The sequence below is a fragment of the Macrobrachium nipponense genome, chromosome 40 (genome assembly GCF_015104395.2).
Source record: "Macrobrachium nipponense isolate FS-2020 chromosome 40, ASM1510439v2, whole genome shotgun sequence".
NCBI lineage: Eukaryota > Metazoa > Arthropoda > Malacostraca > Decapoda > Palaemonidae > Macrobrachium > Macrobrachium nipponense.
This window is the reverse complement of record NC_061101.1, coordinates 45,298,544-45,318,152: the sequence shown is the minus strand read 5'-3', so window position 1 is coordinate 45,318,152 and position 19,609 is coordinate 45,298,544. Positions and strand designations below refer to the sequence as shown.

Genomic DNA, 19,609 nt, shown 5'->3' with positions numbered 1-19,609 from the left:
TATTTAACATGAGTGATATTGATCCTGTAACGAGACGTATTCATCCGAAAATTACGCTTATGCTTGGGAATTACCGAGGGGAACTTCAAAGGTTTGTCCTTGTTTTGTTTTATGGTAATTTCTCTTCTTCATCCTTTCTCTTACTATAGAGGATAGAGAAGAATGGGCAATAACAGTCAATCCTCCTCTTTTTTTCCCTTTACTTCTTGGTTATACCAGAATGAAACAAGGAAATAAGAGGAATTCAGTGGAGTTTACTCCTCGGAATTCGAACCTGAGAGACTATGTTTTTGGTTCAATCCTAGGATTTTACCGAACATATGTCCATCTATTCAGGATGGATAGCACCGAGAGTTTAAATGCCTCTCCAGTGCTACCGTTTTGGGAACATCCAGTTCGGCTTGAACTACAGTAGTCGTCTTCGGTATCCTGTTATCACGGTAGAAGTCGTCCTTCGGGAAAACTTTACCATCGCTCTCTTCATTAGAGGATGAAGGAGGTCGGCTTCCAGTCCTTATTCTTGTTCCTCGAATGGAAGAGAATTTAGGCTGGAGGTCTATGTACAGGAACCTACAAATATACTATGTATATATTTCTCGCAACATGCTTCTGTTATCAGTTGAATTGTTCGAGGTGTAGGCACATTATGGGTATGTGACCGAGACGAGTTTCTTCTCTCAATTGAACTACAACTCGGGACTGCCTTGCAAGCCTCCCAAGAGTTACCGGTTTTGATTTTGAAATACTAGTGGTATTGTTTACAACAACAACAACACAGCATTTGCATTCACCGAAACGCGTTTCGGTTAAAGTGCAAATGCTTGAGCATATTTTCTTGCGCTCAATGGTTCTAGCCGAGCGCATTCCTTCATGGAATGGATTACCTGGCAACTCAGGATGACAGGTGAGCGAGAGCTAGCGGTGTCCGGGCTGCCTGCCGCAGCCAGTCTTGCTGGCTCTCCGAGGTAGTTGGTCGGGTTTTGTCTCTCCTCTGCGATGATTGACATCCGAATTGAATCTCTGCCTCTCCTCTGCGATGATTGACATCCGAATTGAATCTCTGCCCAGCAATCACAGACTTAGGTCTCTGGTTGGCTGGAATTCTCACATACGTGTATGACCATCTCTACTGCATCGCCTTTTGCTGTTGCAAGAATTTTCAGGCAGAGATATCTCACTAGACTCGTTATCATCTTTCTGTTTACCTCACGGTAACAAAAGTCTGTAGCCTAGTCTTCCGCTTCATCGCACCTCCCGCTGCGATGACGCAGAATGATTTCTTCAGACATCTGAGTTTGTCTTCTAAATACATCTCGTAATTCCTAGGTGTGCAATTATTCTTTGTTCACCCCAAATTGTAGATGAATAACGGAAGACTTCGCCTGTTCCCCGCCCTGCCAGCTCTACTTCCAAAGTAATAGAAATGTCCTCCCTGATCCAGCCCATGAGAAGCAGTTATTCAGGCAGTACAATCCCTGGGTTTTCATTACTGAAAGGCGCTCCGCTTTCATTGCAAACTCCGACTTCTCACCGAACAGCAATGAAATAGCGGTTTAGTGTTTTCAGTCCTGTAAAACAACAGGGATTAAAGCCGTCTTCACTGGTTGGTGTCATCGACGGGGCTTTTTCTATGTTCAGAATCTTGAGCGTTAACTTCTCTCGATTCAGCTGTGAAGACGTAGGTCCGCATTCACTTTAGTCTTTCACTAGCATATAGTATTGTTTCTCCTTAGTTGAGATTCAACTATGAGAACTTCTGTCTTGCCATCAGGGACCTTGGTCTCTAGAAGGCAATTGACCATCATCTGATGGGCGCAGGCCTTTAGAGAATCATCATCTTGTCTCCCAACATCAGTGGCGAACGAGATAGACGATTTGTATGGTTTCTCGGCATAACCCTTCAAAAGGTGAGTGTCATGTGACTACGTCTTGGATGTATGACTGCTTGTCTCACACTGAGCGCAGTCAGTCGGCAGCTGTTGAAGAGTCTGAGACCATCATGAGCTATGCTGTGGACTTTGTATTGGTTGATCCAGATCAGTCATTACTTTGTCGTATTGGCGTGTTCCTGTACCCATAAGGATCAACATCCACCATGGAGTGTCGGTGTCTTTGTCCACTGTGGAATATTATGAGACCGTGAGAGACTTCTCTGCAGTTGGATAGTCCAGTGGATGGATACTTGTCATCACTCTGAAGAATATGTTAGACAGGAAGATAGATAAGGTCATTGCGACCATATTTATCTTTCCCTTCGGGCCTGCCCACATGTCTTTGGAACCTCATTTCCTTGGACCAGTGGTGGATACTTGCAGGTTGTGTTTGCTTACCCAGCTCCTTCAAGAGGACAAGTTACATCTCGCCTATGGTGTGCAGCTGTAGAGGTAAGTAGGATGCGAGAGTGACTGGCCTCTCCACCTTCCCCACCTTGTCCTTCCACTCCTCTTCCTTTGGGTTGAGGATAGGACTCGAACTTACACTGGCAGGTCGGACAATTGATGCGGTAAGCTTATACATAAAGCATCCTTTTTATGTTTCTTATCAGAATCATAGAAGCAATCCCACTCCTTCCTCTAGTAAGGGGAGGAAGGATACTGGCAATAATGCAAAATCTTCCCAGAACTTTGCATTAATGTCTCCAACTTTAATACGTATTCTTCACAGCCCATTTTCAGATGAGTTACGATTCCTCACGCATTTCGAAAAGGCCCAGAAGTCTGACTCTTGATCATGCAGCTCCTATACTTCGACGATCAAGTTGTCAGAGGCAGGGCACTCCTCCTCGCTCTTATGACCAGGCGGAGTAGCCTAGTTGTGTAGAACTCCAGTCAGTTCTAGAGGCTCACTCAGATTCCTCCCACCAATCAGTGAGTCTTCCTTAAGTAAAGGACCGAGGGTTTGTATATCGTGTAGGAACAAATCACAATTTTTGGAAGTAAATTGTATTTTTCCTAACTATACAAACCTGAGGTCCTTTACATACATGCCCACCTCATGCCACCCCTCAATCTGAACCTGGGCCAAAAGGCAAAGTGGAGTGTTTACATCCTGGCAGACTAGCCTACCTGCCTGCCACGTGGTAGTTACTGCCTAACCACCTTGTTCAAGAATTTAACAGCCATAATTCCAGCTACGCCGAAAGTAATTCCTTATGTAAAGGACCTCAGGTTTATATAATTATGAAAAACACAATTTACTTCCAAAAATTGTGATTTTTGCTGTGGAAAAATAACAAAATTGTAAATTTATATTTTTCTGACTTCTGTATGAATTATTAAAAAGTAAATCCAATATATCATCAATTTAAGTATACCTCAACACTTTTCAATTTAATAAAACCCAGCTCCAGCTTCTTGATTTGTACATGTTATCTGGCTGCGGACAGACAGCAAACTGACTCAACTGAGCCTAAAAAAGTTGCCTCCACCACATTAATATTGCAGTGTGCATGCACAGCCATTTGGCCTGAGGTTCATCGATTGAGATGTGCTATTTACCCAGGCTGTCTGCACAGGCCAGAAAAACTGCAGGTTGTCCACACTAATGTTCAGGTATAACTTTGCAGGCATAACTGAACGTTAGTGGTGGGCTTTACTTGAAAACAGCACTCAGTTTATTTGCAATACCTTTATGACTTTCAGCTATGGTGCTTTCTGCCTTTTACATGCTCCTAACTCTCTAACATGAGTGTCTACAGCTTTCTGCTTGAATATTTTGGACTAGTTATTTAGTAAATCTTTTTTTGTCATTCCAGGATTCTTTCAAATTTTAACTTAGCTACCTGGCAAAACTTTTGTAATGAATTTTATAGCATGATAAATCCCCTATAAAGTTAAACATAATAAACTGTGACAGGATTGTAACATTCAGCATATTAAATTTGCTCATGAAGATAGTATTCTTGCAATTGTAAGCACCTGCTGTACTACACAGTTGCGTGATGTCTTGCTATTACGATCCAGTCTTGGTGTATAGAGTATTTTATGAACCTTTCACTTCCAACCAGTGACAAGTAGAAACTTAGGAATAAAATTTTTTTATAAACAAATCATGATGGCTGATATTGGAGAATTTTAGCTTATTTGTCTTGCAAAACTTTTTTGTAAGTAGTAAAGCTCTGTCAATCATTTTTCTTAATTTTATTGCCTATTCTTACGGTGTATTGCAGGTAAGTAATAAAATTAACCTTCCAAACCTTGCATTTTTAATGGTTTGATTAGAATGGAGAAATTATATTTTAAGTGTGTATTATTTATAGCCTGTTCTACGATCTTAAGAATTTTTGTCTTCCGTAGATGTCTCCAAGAAAAAGGCACCATATAGAATCATTAGAAGAGCTCAGTTTGGTTGTGGTCTTATCATCAGTTGTAGCTGATCTACACCTTGCTCATCTGCTTTGTACAGACCTTCGACATTCAATTGTGTTATCGTCACTTAATATATCCTCCCCAGATGAACTCAGAAGAATGGTGTCTGCTCGTCTTGCGACTCTCCCAGGTCTTTTGAATGACCAGGTAAGTGTATATTAGATAGGTACTGTATTTTATATACAGTTTTGTGTTTTATGAATACCCTTTTGTTCTTGGATTAGAGGCCATGATGCTTTTAGGGAATATAGAATTAAACAAAACAGATGCTTACGTCATATTAATCTACATTGAGTTTAGTTAAAAATATATTGTTGTCTAATGGATAAAAGAAATGAAAGGTAAATGAACACAGAATTAAGATGTGAATCTTCAGGAGAAAGTTGTACTGTACATTCAGTCAAATAGTTTATAAACTGAAATTTTATAAAAGTAACTTACCAAGTAATTACTTAGCTAACAATTAACCTTGCACGGCGTCCTGAATTAGAAAAATTCATGTGCAAGTGACTGTTGCAATGGGGGAGTGACAGGTCCCGCCCACCACAACAGGAACTCACAAGCGACAGAAGTCTATGGCGTCATTCTTGTTCATGCCACCAACCGACAAGATTTTTCATCTGTTGCATTCTACTGGTTTTCTTTACAGTGTTTTCCTGTATTGGAGTGGGATGGGTACCACACACACACACACACACACACACACACACACACACACACACACACACACACACACACACACACACACACACACGAGAATAACTCCTTAAAATATCAAAAGATTAAATTTTACTTCTGCAACACTTCTCCTCCCATAAATACATGTCTTTTTCAGAGAAGAGAGAAAGAGAGCTGAACAAGTAAATTTTTGTCTATCTATCAATTCTTTGAGAGAGAGAGAGAGAGAGAGAGAGAAGGAAGAACATAGAAATGCTTATAATTGCCTATCTTGAAAGTTCAAATACCAAATGTATAACAAAATTAGCATCCCACATCAAATTTACCTTAAATTATTATCATATTACTGTATTAAACTTTGAGATTATATTAATATAATTTCAAAGTCATTATAAACATTGGTACCCTTAAAGATACATATTACATACTTCTAACACTTCCAGCCAAGAGAGAGAGAGAGAGAGAGAGAGAGAGAGAGAGAGAGAGAGAGAGAGAGAGAGAGAGAGAGAGAGAGAGAGAGAGAGAGAGAGAGAGAGAGAGAGAGAGAGAGAGATACCACTATGAAATACTTATCTTGTGGAGAGAGAGTTGTCCTTACAGTACAGGTACTCCTCGTTTAACGATGGGGTTCCGTTCGAGCCACCACATTGTTAAACGAATTCGTCGTTAAACGCGTTTTTTTCTTTATTTCAACTAATAACATTATTTTTCAGTCATATTATGCACAGAACTAGTTTCCGACAAGCCTACTACTTGGCAAAGTTCTGATAATGCTTTTTATCACTTTATTACTCATATATTTTAACTTCATAATGTATAATTTTCTTTAAAATAGTGTACTTTATTTAACACATTTAGCCTACATTCCCGAGTTAGCCTACTGGTAAGTCAATACAGTACTAAACTTTTCTCAGAATCTGCACATTATTTAGCAGTGACTTTCATATTCTAAATTTGGTATTTCATAATTATCACTATTAGTTTCTTCATCAATTATTTTTATTGTAGAGGGTAGTGAGATGAAAAAATAATGAATGAATTTGGGCTATCACAGGGCATTTGAATGTCGCTGTCAAAATGTGAGCAAAGTACAATGCCATCTATTGAGGAAAATGAACACTAAACTATTCGCCAGTGGAATAATCATTTCCTAGCATTGATAAAAGATTTACGCTTACACTTCTTACCTCTAGTATCACCTGGTCTCGTGGGAGACATATCAAATACGTATGTAAGTACTACACAGTTGTATAAAAAAAATGATCAAACTGTATCACATGTAAGTCTTTCTAGCATATTAAGAGTAAGGAATTCGTACATGCCAAATGTCTCATTGTTTTGATTAAAAGGATTGACTTGGTAGAGACTTCTCAAGTGGAATATTTAAAAGATATATATTTATTTTCAAGTTAATATAAAAAACATATTTGACTTCACACATTTTCTTTTCATAACTAAGAATTATTCTTTGTAAAAGAAAAGAGATATGGCATAATTTTTGCTGTCTTGAAGTTGTAAACAAACATGGCGCCGGTGCCGTTCGGCCGTGCAACAAACTAATGGTGGCTGAATCAAGTTGAACCAGTGGAGTTCCCGGACCATAGAATGCTGACTTTAAGAGGTTCAACTGTTTAACTTTTCTATTTAAGTATATTAAAGCCTTATTTATTGTTTTAGCCATAGATTTCAAGGTTTTCAAAATCTAGGCTAGGCTAGATTATTGGCACTGAATAGCCTTTCTCTTGGTCACCATTGGCAATATTTTTATTTTCATTTTATGGTTTTTTTTTCTCTTCATGTTGTCATTGTAACTCAGAGTTGTTGTAAAACAAGTACGTCGTCAAATGAAGAGTACATGTGGCCCGCGTTTATCGGCGCAATCGCTTAGCGGCGAATCGGTTTTACGGCTGCCGTCAAAAATATTCATTAAAAAAAAAGGTATTTTAATGTATTTTCACGGCATAATTTTTGTTTAACAGCACCGCTAGCGCCGGTATGTCTAAGGAGTACATACATGTATAGAAATACCTATCAGACCATAAAGGTTATGCAAATGATATTAAAAAAATTTATTGAGAGTTATTACATAGGTATTAGGGTAAAATATATGCCGCTGACGCTGTTCCATGCCAAAAATATCGAGTTAAAGAAGTGCAAATTTAGCTATGGATGTGTCAATTTATAAATGTTTATGCTTTTATGTTTAAGATGTGTATGAAAATGTATTATGTATTGGGTATTTTTATTTCTGCACATAAATATAATACAAAGGCAGCTTTTGAAACAGCCCTCAAATTTTCAAAGAGGATGTTTTTTCATGCTTGTTCTTGTGAGCCGCTGCCTGCCGCTCTTCCGAAAATATCGAGTTAAGAAAAGTGCAAATTTAGCAATCAATTTGTTGATTTCATAAATGTTCATGCTTTTATGTTTAAAATGTGTATGAAAATATATTACGTATAGGGTATTTTTATTTTTGTACAGTAGTATGATACAAATTAAGGCAGCTTTTGTAACTGCCCTCCAGGTTATCAGAGAATATTTTTTCATGTTCATTCTTGTCCGCTGCTGTTCCGAAAAATGCATTTACAAAGACTTCAAGTGGTTATATTTTATTACTTTGGGAGCTAATTATAGCTCATTTTGTTAATGAAACTTTAGCTTTTTGTTATAAGTTTTCATGCTATTATGTTTTAAATGTGTATGAAAAGTGTATTATAGGGTATTTTTTATTTTTTTACATAAATATGATACAGTGGCAGTGCAGTGGTCCCCCCGTATTCGCGGGGGATGCGTACCAGACCCCCCCCCCTGAATAGATAGAATCCGCGATGTTTGGAACCCCCCCTTCCCCCCCCTAAAAATGATCAATAAACTCCTATCCTGAACATGCAAACACCAAAGTATCCCTAAAAAGACCATCCTTCATCAAATATACATAAAATATCCTATTATGGTTCATATTAATCTTTGAAATATTATTAATACTGTTTTAAAGTAAATCTTACATTTTATGGTTATACATAAATACATACTATGTACGTACTGCATGACTTGGTTACGTATGTGAAAATAATTCAGTCCCCCCATAAGTATTCAGTCATGCACGTTTTCTTTCATACTGTTACTATTTAAGACATCCATTTTCTTTTTACAAAGGAAGCAAGTGTATGTGAAATCACAAATACCAAATGTCTACTTAAAGTATTATCCTATCAAATATACCATTGAATTGGTATTATTAATATCATTTTAAAGTCATCTTAAAAATTTTACCATTAGAAATATATAAACAGCCAATAGCACACAGAGAGAGAGAGAGAGAGAGAGAGAGAGAGAGAGAGAGAGAGAGAGAGAGAGAGAGAGAGAGAGAGAGAGAGAGAGAGAGAATAACTCCTTACGGTTTCAAAAGATTGAAATTAACGTCTGTAGGCAACTTTTTTCTTTCCCCCTCCCATAAATACATATATTTCTCCAGAGAAGAGAGAAAGAGGGGACTGTGCAATTATGTTTGTCTGTCTATCAATTCTTTTGCTGGGACGAGAGAGTAAAAGGAAGAAATAGAAACACCAAATGTATGACAAGTATCTTGTGGAGAGAGAGTTATCCTTACAGTATTTAAAAGAGAGAAATGTAATGATTATTGTATTTAAAATACTCAGATATGAATTTTGTACTTACAGTTATAGTACGTATTATTATTGGAAAATATTAATGATAAACTTATTAAATACATGTCCATGAAAATGATCTCATCTCGTAAGAGAGAGAGAGAGAGAGAGAGAGAGAGATTACTATAAAACCATTAAATTCGTTGACCATTGTATGGCATGTTACTTTCCCTGCTCCGAGCGTTACTGGAGTTATGAGGTAGGGAAATTGATACAGAGAAAAAGACGAAGGGAAGAATTTTCATTTGAAATTAGTTATCGTATTATTACTACTTCTATTATTATTATTATTATTATTTGAAATAAAATAAACACGTGCATTTACCATAAAAAAATTCTCTCATCTCAGTAAGAAAGATGAAATGGAAAGGTAATTTTCATCTCTTTAAAATAACTACCATTATGAATTTTGTAATTACAGTTTTATATTATTATTATTATTATTATATTATTATTTATTATTATCCATTATATGTTATTATTATTAAATAACTGACTTATAACAATAAACATTTTACATACTAGTACCATAAAAATTATTTCATTCAGTAAAAGAGGAGAGAGAGAGAGACGAGAGAGAGAGAGAGAATTATTCATTTTTATTGATGATATCATTTAAACTTATTAAACTTACTAATACAGTATTAATCAAAATTAATATTTGAAAACTTAGTAAATCATTTTTGTATCATAAAAATGTATTTATCTTTCGTCGGAAAAAATCCACGATTTTGTGGGTCCGTAGTCAGTCCGCGAATAATTTCTAGATAGGTTCCAAAGAAAAATCGCGAATGTGTGAGTCCGTGAATCCGGAGAACGCGAATACGGGGGGACCACTGTATGCATGTCCATTTAAAGTCTTTGTAACAGCCCTTCACATGATGAAGACAATAGGTTGTTCAATCGTGCCCTAATAATAAAATTTTAATTTATATAATTGAATCAATCACGTTTTTATAACATTATATATTTAGAATTGTTGCATAAATTGATTTTAAAAGAAAATTCGCATATACATTCGATTTTGCAACAAGTTTTACATTACTCAACTGTATCCAATAATATTGTATTATAAAATACTACGGTAAATTTAAGTCAGTATTCCGTGGAGCAGCCAATGTTTTGGTTTGGAAATCAGCCGATGATGAATACGAGTTTGTTTCGCCATATTTAACGCAATTCTGAGTGAATTTTCTTGCTTCTAGTTAGCACGAACGAATATCTAGATACTTGACTTATAAGAGACAAGGTTATTAGCCTTATATGACGTGTCTTTAGGTGGAAATATGACTTGAATATGTCTCGTTGTGATTGTGAAGTAATTTTTTTTTGTTAACAGATTATGTTGGCAGCATGATTATTGAGTAAAAAAATTATGTGATTCTGTTCGCAATTTTTCTTCTTATCATTGTAAAACGAACTTTATGTTATTTATCTTTTATCGGCATAAAACTAACAGTAAAATGTGTTCTTTCAAGCACATTAGTTTTGATTAAAATGATTTTATCTCAATTTTATCTACGATTGTGTTTGATGGCATACATTTACTGGAGTTTTATCCTTGTTGCCGATGCACGATAATGGTCATTAGCAGCTTGAACAGTTCTCTCAGCTTCAGCTAATACTAAGTTTAAATTTAACAGTATGTTTCCATTTGATCTTTGATCTATATTGATCTTTGATCTATAGCTAATAAAGTTATTACATTAAGATATCTCAGTCCTGTTCTACATAACGTCATTTATAACAACTATGACAATAGTGTACCATAGTATGATGATTGAAATACAAGCCAAACAGATGTTGTTATCCAATTCGGTTGTACCTAGAAAAAAAGTTGTTTCTCGTTCGGCTGTACATGTTTACGCAACGAGTATAACATTAAAACCATAATTTCATCATTCTCTTTTGCTGTTTTTGAACTTATGTAACTAGAAGATGGGATAAAGTGAGGCTATTGCAATTTGATCTCTCATAAAATTGGATTATCGTAAAACGAATTGTAGTAACTTGAACACTACAGCTATCTGTACACTGTGTAAAACCTTATTATATCTTTACATACTATTGACACCCAAAGGATTAAAGCTAGGCTTTTTTTCAATTTACAGTATTTATAATACTATAATGTACTGTACAGTACTACTGTACAGTAACTTCTATAGTACTATACTGCATAAATATAATTTGTTCTGACACATTACACAAACCATCGGTCCTTTACATAAGAAATTACTATACAGGGCCAGCTGGACCGGTCGTAAGATTTACTAACAAGGTACTAGTTCGGCAGTAACTGCTTGTCTGATGGTCGGGAGCCCCGTCCGACTGGAGGTAAAAACATACCACTTAGCTTTCGACCGCCGTCGGGTGAAGATGTGTGCTCGCATCTCTGCCCGCCTCTGTCGTGAGATTGTTATCAAGCTTGCTTGCTTTTCATCCTGTTTCTTAATATTAGTGTGAAGGGACTTTAGGTACTCTTATTATTATTTTTTTTATTATTTGTGGCACTGCATCGCTGGATTGAATATGCAGTCCCATGAATCAGAGAAGCCCTCTCGCCCCCCATCCAACCAGAGAGTGTGCCCTGGAGGCCGTAAGTGTGGGACTTTCAGGTCCAGCGATGCCGTGGACCCTCATCCTTTGTGTACTAAGTGCTGAGGGCATGAATGCTCTTGGTCCTTGACTTGTGATATTTGTTTCGCTTGGTCGGAGGAGCAGTGGGAGCTTTATGAGAAGAGGAATAAGCCGCGTAGGGCCGCCAAGGTGTTGTCGGAAAGCTCTCCCTAGACACCTCTGGTGACTGATACGTCACCTTCTTTTCTCCCTCCTTGTCAGCTCCTGCGTATGGCTCTCTCCCCTTCAGGGGACGTGTCCCGCTCCGCCTCTTCACTCGATTTGTTGAGCGCAGAGGAGGGAGGGTGACACCCCGACCTGGAGTTGTACTCGGGGTCTTCTGTCCACTCAGGGTGGGACCCTTCCCCCTTTGAGCGAACAGGAACCCCCCTCCCACCTTAACACGACTGTTGCTTCCTCAGGTGTGTCTGCCTCTGCGGGTGGGGACCTTCAGAAGGTGTGACTCTCACTGAACCTTCTGGGCACTCCGAGTATTCAGGGGCTCATCCATCATCTTGCTGCAGCCCCGGTCACTCATGGGGTGACGGGGTGGAGACAAGGATGACTACGACCGTCTCGACACCGGGTTATGCTGCCTCACCGCACCTGGTGTATACTCGGCATGTGACCACTGTCACCCCCTCGGCTGCGATACAAGCTCCTTTGCCGTATGTGCCCGGGAGGGAGCTGGTTCCTCCTCCACCTGGTTTTGCTGTCCTCGCTCCGCCCCCTGACTTCGAGTGCCCAAAGAGCTCACCCTTGGATCGCCCTCCTGTTGCCGTTGCTGTACCTGCTGCCCCTGTTCCTGCCTGTGGAAGTGCTGCCGCCCCCCCAGGTCCTTCCGGTCAGGTGGAGTTGGGCCCCATTGCCACTGCAACCACCCCAGCTCCAGCCTGGATGGGAGACCTGTGTGCTGTCCTGAGGATGTTGGCGAAGAAGAAGTCCAAGAAGAAGAGGAAGGTGTCATCGTCTTCTTCGTCTTCATCTTTGTTGTCGTCTTCCGCCGCCTCTTCCTCTTCGACTTCCAAGGCCCCCCAGCTGAGGAAGAAGAAGGTGGCCTCGCCCCTCCCTAAGTCTCTCACAGAGACTTGTAAGGGTCTGTCTTTCTCTGGCAGGACAGGTGGGTCTTCCGCTGGTTCTCCCGTTCTTCCGGGAATGGGGCCCGTCTCTCCTTCCTCAGGGAAGAAGAATACGGGACCATAAAGGTACTAGCTACCGCTGGTACCTCCGCTCCCAGCTCCAGAAGTTCCACCTATGGACCGAGAACCGTCTTGGCCACTCGCTCACAAGCGTCACCGAGTGTATGGTCACGTACCGGTGATTGTGCAGCCAGGAACCAGACGACTGAGTACACTCACCATCAGGATCCAGGCACGGAGCGGAAGGATGGTAAGAGTTGCTCAGGTGACTCGCCAGACCGGCGATTGCTCACGCAGCGATCGTCTGGTTCCCAGGGTTGACATGACGGTCCCACCAGAACCGTTCATGTGTCGAGGCTGGGAAGAGGTTCCCCCAGTCACCAGGTCTAGCGTGGCGTGTCATGAGGACGGTGCCCGCTCTCACCACGTTACCGGACGCTACCAGTCACCCAACCATCGCTCCCACCAGAACTGGATAGCTCGTAGGACTGGTAGCAGCTCCCCTGACACACGAGACCGACACTACTGTCCTCAGTCTAGCGTTTCTCCGCAGGGAGACCGCTGGTCCAGACCTGTAGCCCTGTGGTGATCGCCGGCAGTCCTCCCAGCCTGCCGCCTCTGCTGGTAGGCAGGGTAGGAGCGTCAGGTCTTCCTCACCTGTCCCTTCAACCTCCTTGGGCTACGCCGGGAGGAGCGAGGCGAACAGGAGTGACCGTGAGGAGTGAGCTCCCCACGGTCCTGCCAAAAGACCCTACGAGCCTGGTTCGGTCCTAGGACCGAGCAGATTGTACGCTCAAGTGGTTGGAGGAGACCACGAGGGGTCTGGTGAGGTTCTTCTTCCTGAAGGAAGAGTGTCAGGGGAAGTGATCGGCCTGGATGGATCTGGTGGTCGATCTCAGGATGCGATCACTCCCGAGATACAGAGATCCTTTGCAGATGTCATTGCGCTGATTCGTCAGCACAACGACCTCGGGGAAGGATCGGTGGTTGCTCCCTCTGACCCTCCATCGAGGTTGGAGTCGTTCTTGGGTCTTAAGAAGGAACCCAGAGCGACGGTGGGACTATCCTGGTCTTCCTTGGCCGATGGTGTGTTGGACCAAGTGAACACCCTTGTCTCCGGACAAGAGGTCTCACTCAGGGTCAACAGGTTGGACAAGCTGCTTCCCCCTCCTCTGCCTCGTCAGCGGCACTTCTACGTGCCTTTGGTAGACCCGTTGCCGACCAAGCAGGTTGACCCGGAGCTGGCTCGTCTAACTCCGGGAGTGCCTCTTCATCACCTGCTGTCTGAGAACCTCTGGTTCTCGCAGCAAGAGGCATCAGCCTTGGAATCCACTGCCATGGCACCTTTCTAGGCCATCTCCTGGCTGGATCTGTGGTCCCTCACGGTATCCAGAGTTGCAGTCTCCTCGGGAGCTATCATTCCTGGGGAGGACTCGACGTTCGGGAGACTGCCAGTCTGGAAGTAGGGCCATCTCCTACCTCGGCAACAGACCGTTGCTGGGTTCTTCCTCTCTCTTCCCCAGAGAGGTGGTGGACGCTGCGATGGAAAAGCGGAGAGCTGAGGACAGTGACCGCTTAGTACACAGGCAGTTATGAAGATTTCTGGGCAGTCTTGTCAACTGCGGCTAAGCCTCGGAGCTTAGCTAGCACTTCCTCCGCTCCCAAGATGTCAGCACCTTCGAGGGTAGCGTGAGGAAAGACCCACCCCTCCTCTTTCGCTTTGAGAAGTGAGCATCAGCCCTCCTCTCAAGCCTTCTTCTCTCGTGGTAAGGGGGTTAAGCGGAAGGGGAAGAGAGGGAAACGCTAGGGATGGTGTTTCCCCTCAACTGCTGCTGGAAGTGGGGGGGGGGGGGTTCCTGGCAACTTGGCAGCACTACAGTGCTGAGACTTGGGTAGTGTATGTCCTTTGGGAGGGATACCTACTGCCCTTCGAGTCGAAGCCACCCCTCACCTCACACCCGGTCTATCATCAGAATAGCACTGACACAAGAAGTAAAGACAATGCTGAGCAAAGGAACTGTGGAGATCGTGCTAGATGAGTCACTGGGTTTCTACAACCGACTTTTCCTGGTGGAGAAGTCTACAGGGGGCTGGAGACCAGTGGTAGATCTCTCTCCCTTGAACCGTTCCGTTCACCAGACTCGGTTCACGATGGAAACGGCATGCTCAGTGCTCGACTCTATCAGGGAGAACAATTTCTTGCTTTCAGTGGACCTGAAGGATGCGTATTTTCAAATACCCATCCACCAGTCCTCCAGGAAGTACTTCCGCTTTATCCTCAATGGGACGGTGTATCAATTCAGGGCACTTTGTTTCGGTCCTTCAACCGCCCCACAGGTGTTCATGCAAGTGTTCACTCTGGTGTCGGCTTGGGCCCATTCGGTCGGGATACGTCTGATGAGGTATCTCGACGATTGGCTGGTCCTGGCGAGCTCCTGCTTGCAGTTGCTACAGGACAGAGATTGACTCCTCGACTTATGCTGCAATCTAGGGATCATGGTAAATGTTGAGAAGTCAGATCTCGAACCCAAGCAGAGGATAAAGTACCTGAGCATGCTGATCGATACGGTAGCAGCACGCGTCTTCTCCTCAGACTCGCTGATCAGCAGATTCAGAGAGGCAGCCAGATGGTACCTGTCACGACAGGAACAGTCAGCTCAGCAGTGGCAAGTTGTGATTGGTCACCTGTCATCACTAGAGAAGTTAGTCCCTCACGGGCTTCACTTGCGGTCTCTTCAATGGAGACTAAAGGAGTGCTGGTCACAGGCACGAGATCCACAATCCTTCCTGGTTCCTCTCACGGAGGAAGTAAGGGAGAACCTGGCCTGGTGACTAGATGACAGGAACCTCTTGATAGGACTAGATGACAGGAACCTCTTGATAGGGTTGTGATGCACACCTGGAAGATTTGCTGGTTGCAGGAGTGTGGAACCATCACAACAGGCACCTTCACATCAATTCCTGGAACTCAAGGCTGCTTTTCTGGTGCTCCAAGAGTTCTGGGAACGACTGATGGGACACTCAGTGATATTGATGAGCGACAACACCATGGTAGTGGCATACGTCAACAAACAGGGGGGCCTAGTGTCCCTCCTGTTGCACCAGTTGACGATGCAGGTGCACGAGTTGGCCGTGGCTCACTCGGTAGAGCTGTCAGCCAGGTACATTCCAGGCAAGAGGATTGTAGTGGCAGACAAGCTCAGCTGCCAGAATCAAGTGTGGGACTGAGTGGTCTCTTCACTCAGACGTGGCAGAAAGGCTCTTCGACCTTTGGGGGCGTCCAGTAGTGGATCTGTTCGCCACCCAACACGACAGAAAACTTCAGGTTTTCTTCTCATTTGTGCCAGACCCATGGGCAGCTGCAGAGGATCCATTCCAACACCCATGGGACAACCTCGTAGTCTACGCCTTTCCCCCATTCTGCCTAATTCGCAAGGTGATCAGCAGGGTGCTGGTCACCAGCAATCTTTGGATGATCCTAGTGGCACCCAAATTCCCTCAAGCCATTTGGTATCCGGACTTGCTGGCTCTTCTCTTGGAGGCACTGCGAGAGATTCCCCCTTGGCACAACCTGCTGTGTCAACCGCATGTAGCATGGTACCACCAGGCAGTACTTGTGAGCGAGAGGTTTTTATCGCTGAGCAGCAACAGAGATGGCTGGATACCTCAGACAGTCCTCTGCAGCAGTATACCAGGGAAAGTGGTGCGTCTTCTGTGGTTGGCGTTGTGAGACTGCATGAATGGAGAGTGAATGAGAGTGTGACTGGCTTCTCTTCCTTCTCTTTTTCTTCCCTCTCCCTGCGGGCAGAGGGTAGTGGTCGTCACCACACTGGACAGGACGGCGATGCAGGTAAGCTACGTAACCAAGCTCCATTCTATCCCTTTCATTAGGGATAGGAGCGTTTATCCGTCCCTTCCCTAACAAGGGGGGAAGCGGAAACCAGTGAGAGACAAACCCAAGACCTTATATTTGTCTCTTACATAGTACCTAGTTCTTGCTTGCTATTCATAAGAGGTATGCTTGCCTCCCTCTTATGAATTGGTCCAGAGGTCTGACCACTGATCTTGCAGTGCACACTCCGATCAGAGGCTAGGTTCCCCCCCTTTGCTCTTACGATCAGGGAGGGAACCCAGGTTGAGCAAACATCAGTCTGTTCACAAGACTCAGATTCCACCCACCAATAAGTGTGTCTTCCTTATGTAAAGGACCGAGGGTTTGTATTGTGTCAGAACAAATCATAATTTTTGGAAGTAAATTGTATTTTTCCTAACTATACAAACCTGAGGTCCTTTACATATAGTCCCACTTCATGCCACCTCTCACTCTGTTCCTGGGCCTAAAGCAAAGTGATATGTTTACCACCAGTCGGGCGGGACTCCTGACCATCGGACAAGCAGTTACTGCTGAACTACCTTGTTAGTAAATTTTACAACCGGTCCAGCTGGCGCTGAATAGTAATTCCTTATGTAAAGGACCTCAGGTTTGTATAGTTGGGAAAAATACAATTTACTTCCAAAAATTGTGATTTTTCCTAACTACAGGCAGTCCCTGGTTATTGGGGGGGTTCCGTTCCCCAGGGATGTGCCAATAAGCAAAAATCGCCTTAAACCGAAACTCGGCTACTTATGATGCGCCATAAGCACCTTGTGGCACCTCTGTTGGGTATGTTATGGCACCATAACTGTTATTGATGCCTTATGGCACCGATAACCGGAACTCAGCCCATTATGGCTCCATAAATCGCTGATTTTATAGTGCTAGACAAGTCCCATAAAACCGGATCGCCAATAACCAAGTCCGCCAATAACCAGGCACTGCCTGTATATAAACCTAAGGTCCTTTACACATTAGGCCCACCTCATGCTACCCCTCAATCTGAAACCTGGGCTGAACGGCAAACTGGAGTGCTTACATCTGGGTAGGTGGGTATCCCTGCCTACTGGACGGTAGTTACTGTAACCACCTTGTTCAAGAGTTAAGCGGCTTTTTTCCAGCTTTGCCGGAAGTAATTCCTAATGTAAAGGCCCAAAGATTTGTATAGTTAGGAAAAGTACAATTTACTTTTAAAAATTGTCATGTTTGAAACGTGAACTGAAGGACTGGATATAAGCTGAATTAAATGTCTAGCAGCCACCTACAGGTTTAAACTATTGTAAGGCAGTGGTTACTGATAAAATTTAATGCTGTCATAGCTCAGTAGGTAATGTAACTGAATGTATTTAGCAAGAATATAAGGCAAAAGCCTTCAGGTGTGTTAGAACTATGATCTTGAATTTGATCTTGAATAACCTAACATATTCCACTCCCAATTGGTAAAACTTGGTACTCTGCGACAGTCAGTGCTAACAAGTTAACCTCAAAGTATTTATTTGTAATATTATGTAAGTAGAATCTAGTGAATATTTTGACAATGTTAAATGCCCTCCCAAAGGATTAGAAAGAGCTTCAGGTTGCACTTGATTGCCAAGGAAGAGGAGAGACCTTGAACTGATGAAAATTGATTTTGATTTATGAGGTTCCCTCTTGTGAGACCTCCAAATAAGTTTGTAATGTAACCTGCCAAAGTCAGTAAAAGAGAGAATGTTTTAAACAGGAAGATTGATTCTGGAGATGTGTGAAAGAACAGACAAGTAGAAGATAGGAGAAAAGATACCCTCCTTTGGAGAAGAGTAAGGCAAGGCATAGCAAGAAAGTCTAAGAATAATTTACATTTATTTGAAGACTACTTTGGCAATGAATGTCAAGACAGAAGACTGTGTCGTGGCAGTGAATGTCAAGACAGATAAAAGCAGCTTTAGTAAGAGGAGGCAAATGGATTCAAGAACACTGTCTTGAGGGTCATATCCAACAAGGAGGCAACAACTAGGGTTCCTTAGGTAATCTATTGAGGGAGGCAGTTCCAAGATCAAGTTCCAACTTGGAGGATTAATGGTGGTCTGTGCCATGTGTGGGATTACTGTCCATGTTGGCATGAAAGGAAATGAAGTCAGTAAAGCAGCCAAAGCTTCAATTACTATGACAAGAATACATGTAGATATTCCTATCAGTGATTAGTATAGACCACCTCTAAAACCCATTATCATCAATGTGATGGTAACAAATTCAAAGAATGTTCATATTCTCTTGCTACCATCTTGCTGTCCAACCTCTCGTAACATATGTTTCAGAGTGTAACTGCAAGGTTTTGCTCCTGTTACACTTTTCAAATCTTTCTGGTTCTCCCAATTTCCGTTTCAGCGCTAAATGACTTCATAGGTCCTAGCGCTTGGCCTTTTGCCTAAATTCTATATTCCATTCCAATAGGACAGACACAAAAGAAAATTTGACCTGTCCTAGAATTTGTCACTTGTTTGACCCATGGATATTTGAGGAATAGCGTATTTGATCCAATCCCTCTCTGTACAGTCTGTAGCATACCTAACAGTGCACCATTTTTTTGTATGAATGTCCAAAATATCATTCAAAATATCATTGAATCTCCATCATCTGTTCATAAAATTTTGTCAGAATCGCCATCATTTTCTGTGAACCCAGTTATAAAATTTTGAGAGCTGTAATTTAGTACAATTGCAACTTTTTCATTGATAAAGACAAATCTTTCGGGTCAGCCCTGTGAGAGTTTAATGAAGTGGCTCAGTTATGTGGTTAAAGTTTATTAGGTGTAATAATATGCAGTCAGCTGGAGAAAATAATTATACTAGTCTGAAAAGTTCTTAACATTTGCTTAGCATAACCCATGCTGAAGGAAGCCTGAGAGATAGAGAGAGATTACAGTTCTATAATTTTATGAAGAAGTAGGCTAGAAGGAGAACAGAGGCTGTGATTGGATGAAAAACCTATTTGTCACACCAGGCAAAGGGCTTGCAACGGTGACCGTAGCAGTGCATTGACCTCCATAGGAGAAAGCCAACTGTAGTTGGATGGGACAAATTTTGATGTAACTATAAGGAGCCAGCTTCTTCAGCAGTGCCATATTATCTGTCAACTTCTTCCAAGACCTGGCCATTGGTTGAGGGTGCATAAGCAGCAGGCTCCTGAGGTAGCAAGATCTTAGATGCAGATACTATCCAGTGAGGATGTAAAGTATGTATGAAAGAGCTGCAAACAAGCACCACTCCCCACATCCAAGTACACTGAGTC

General features: G+C 42.2%; 1 protein-coding gene across 1 annotated transcript in view; it reads left to right on the top strand.

Moving 5' to 3' along the window:
- The first annotated feature begins 4,272 nt into the window (after positions 1–4,272).
- The window catches only part of LOC135212132 (uncharacterized), a 128,149-nt gene continuing 112,812 nt past the window's right edge, over positions 4,273–19,609 (top strand). The window contains exon 1 of the mRNA XM_064245537.1: positions 4,273–4,514. Within this exon, the coding sequence (XP_064101607.1) occupies positions 4,296–4,514 (219 nt within the window). The 5' untranslated portion in view covers positions 4,273–4,295. The remainder of the gene's footprint in view (positions 4,515–19,609) is intronic.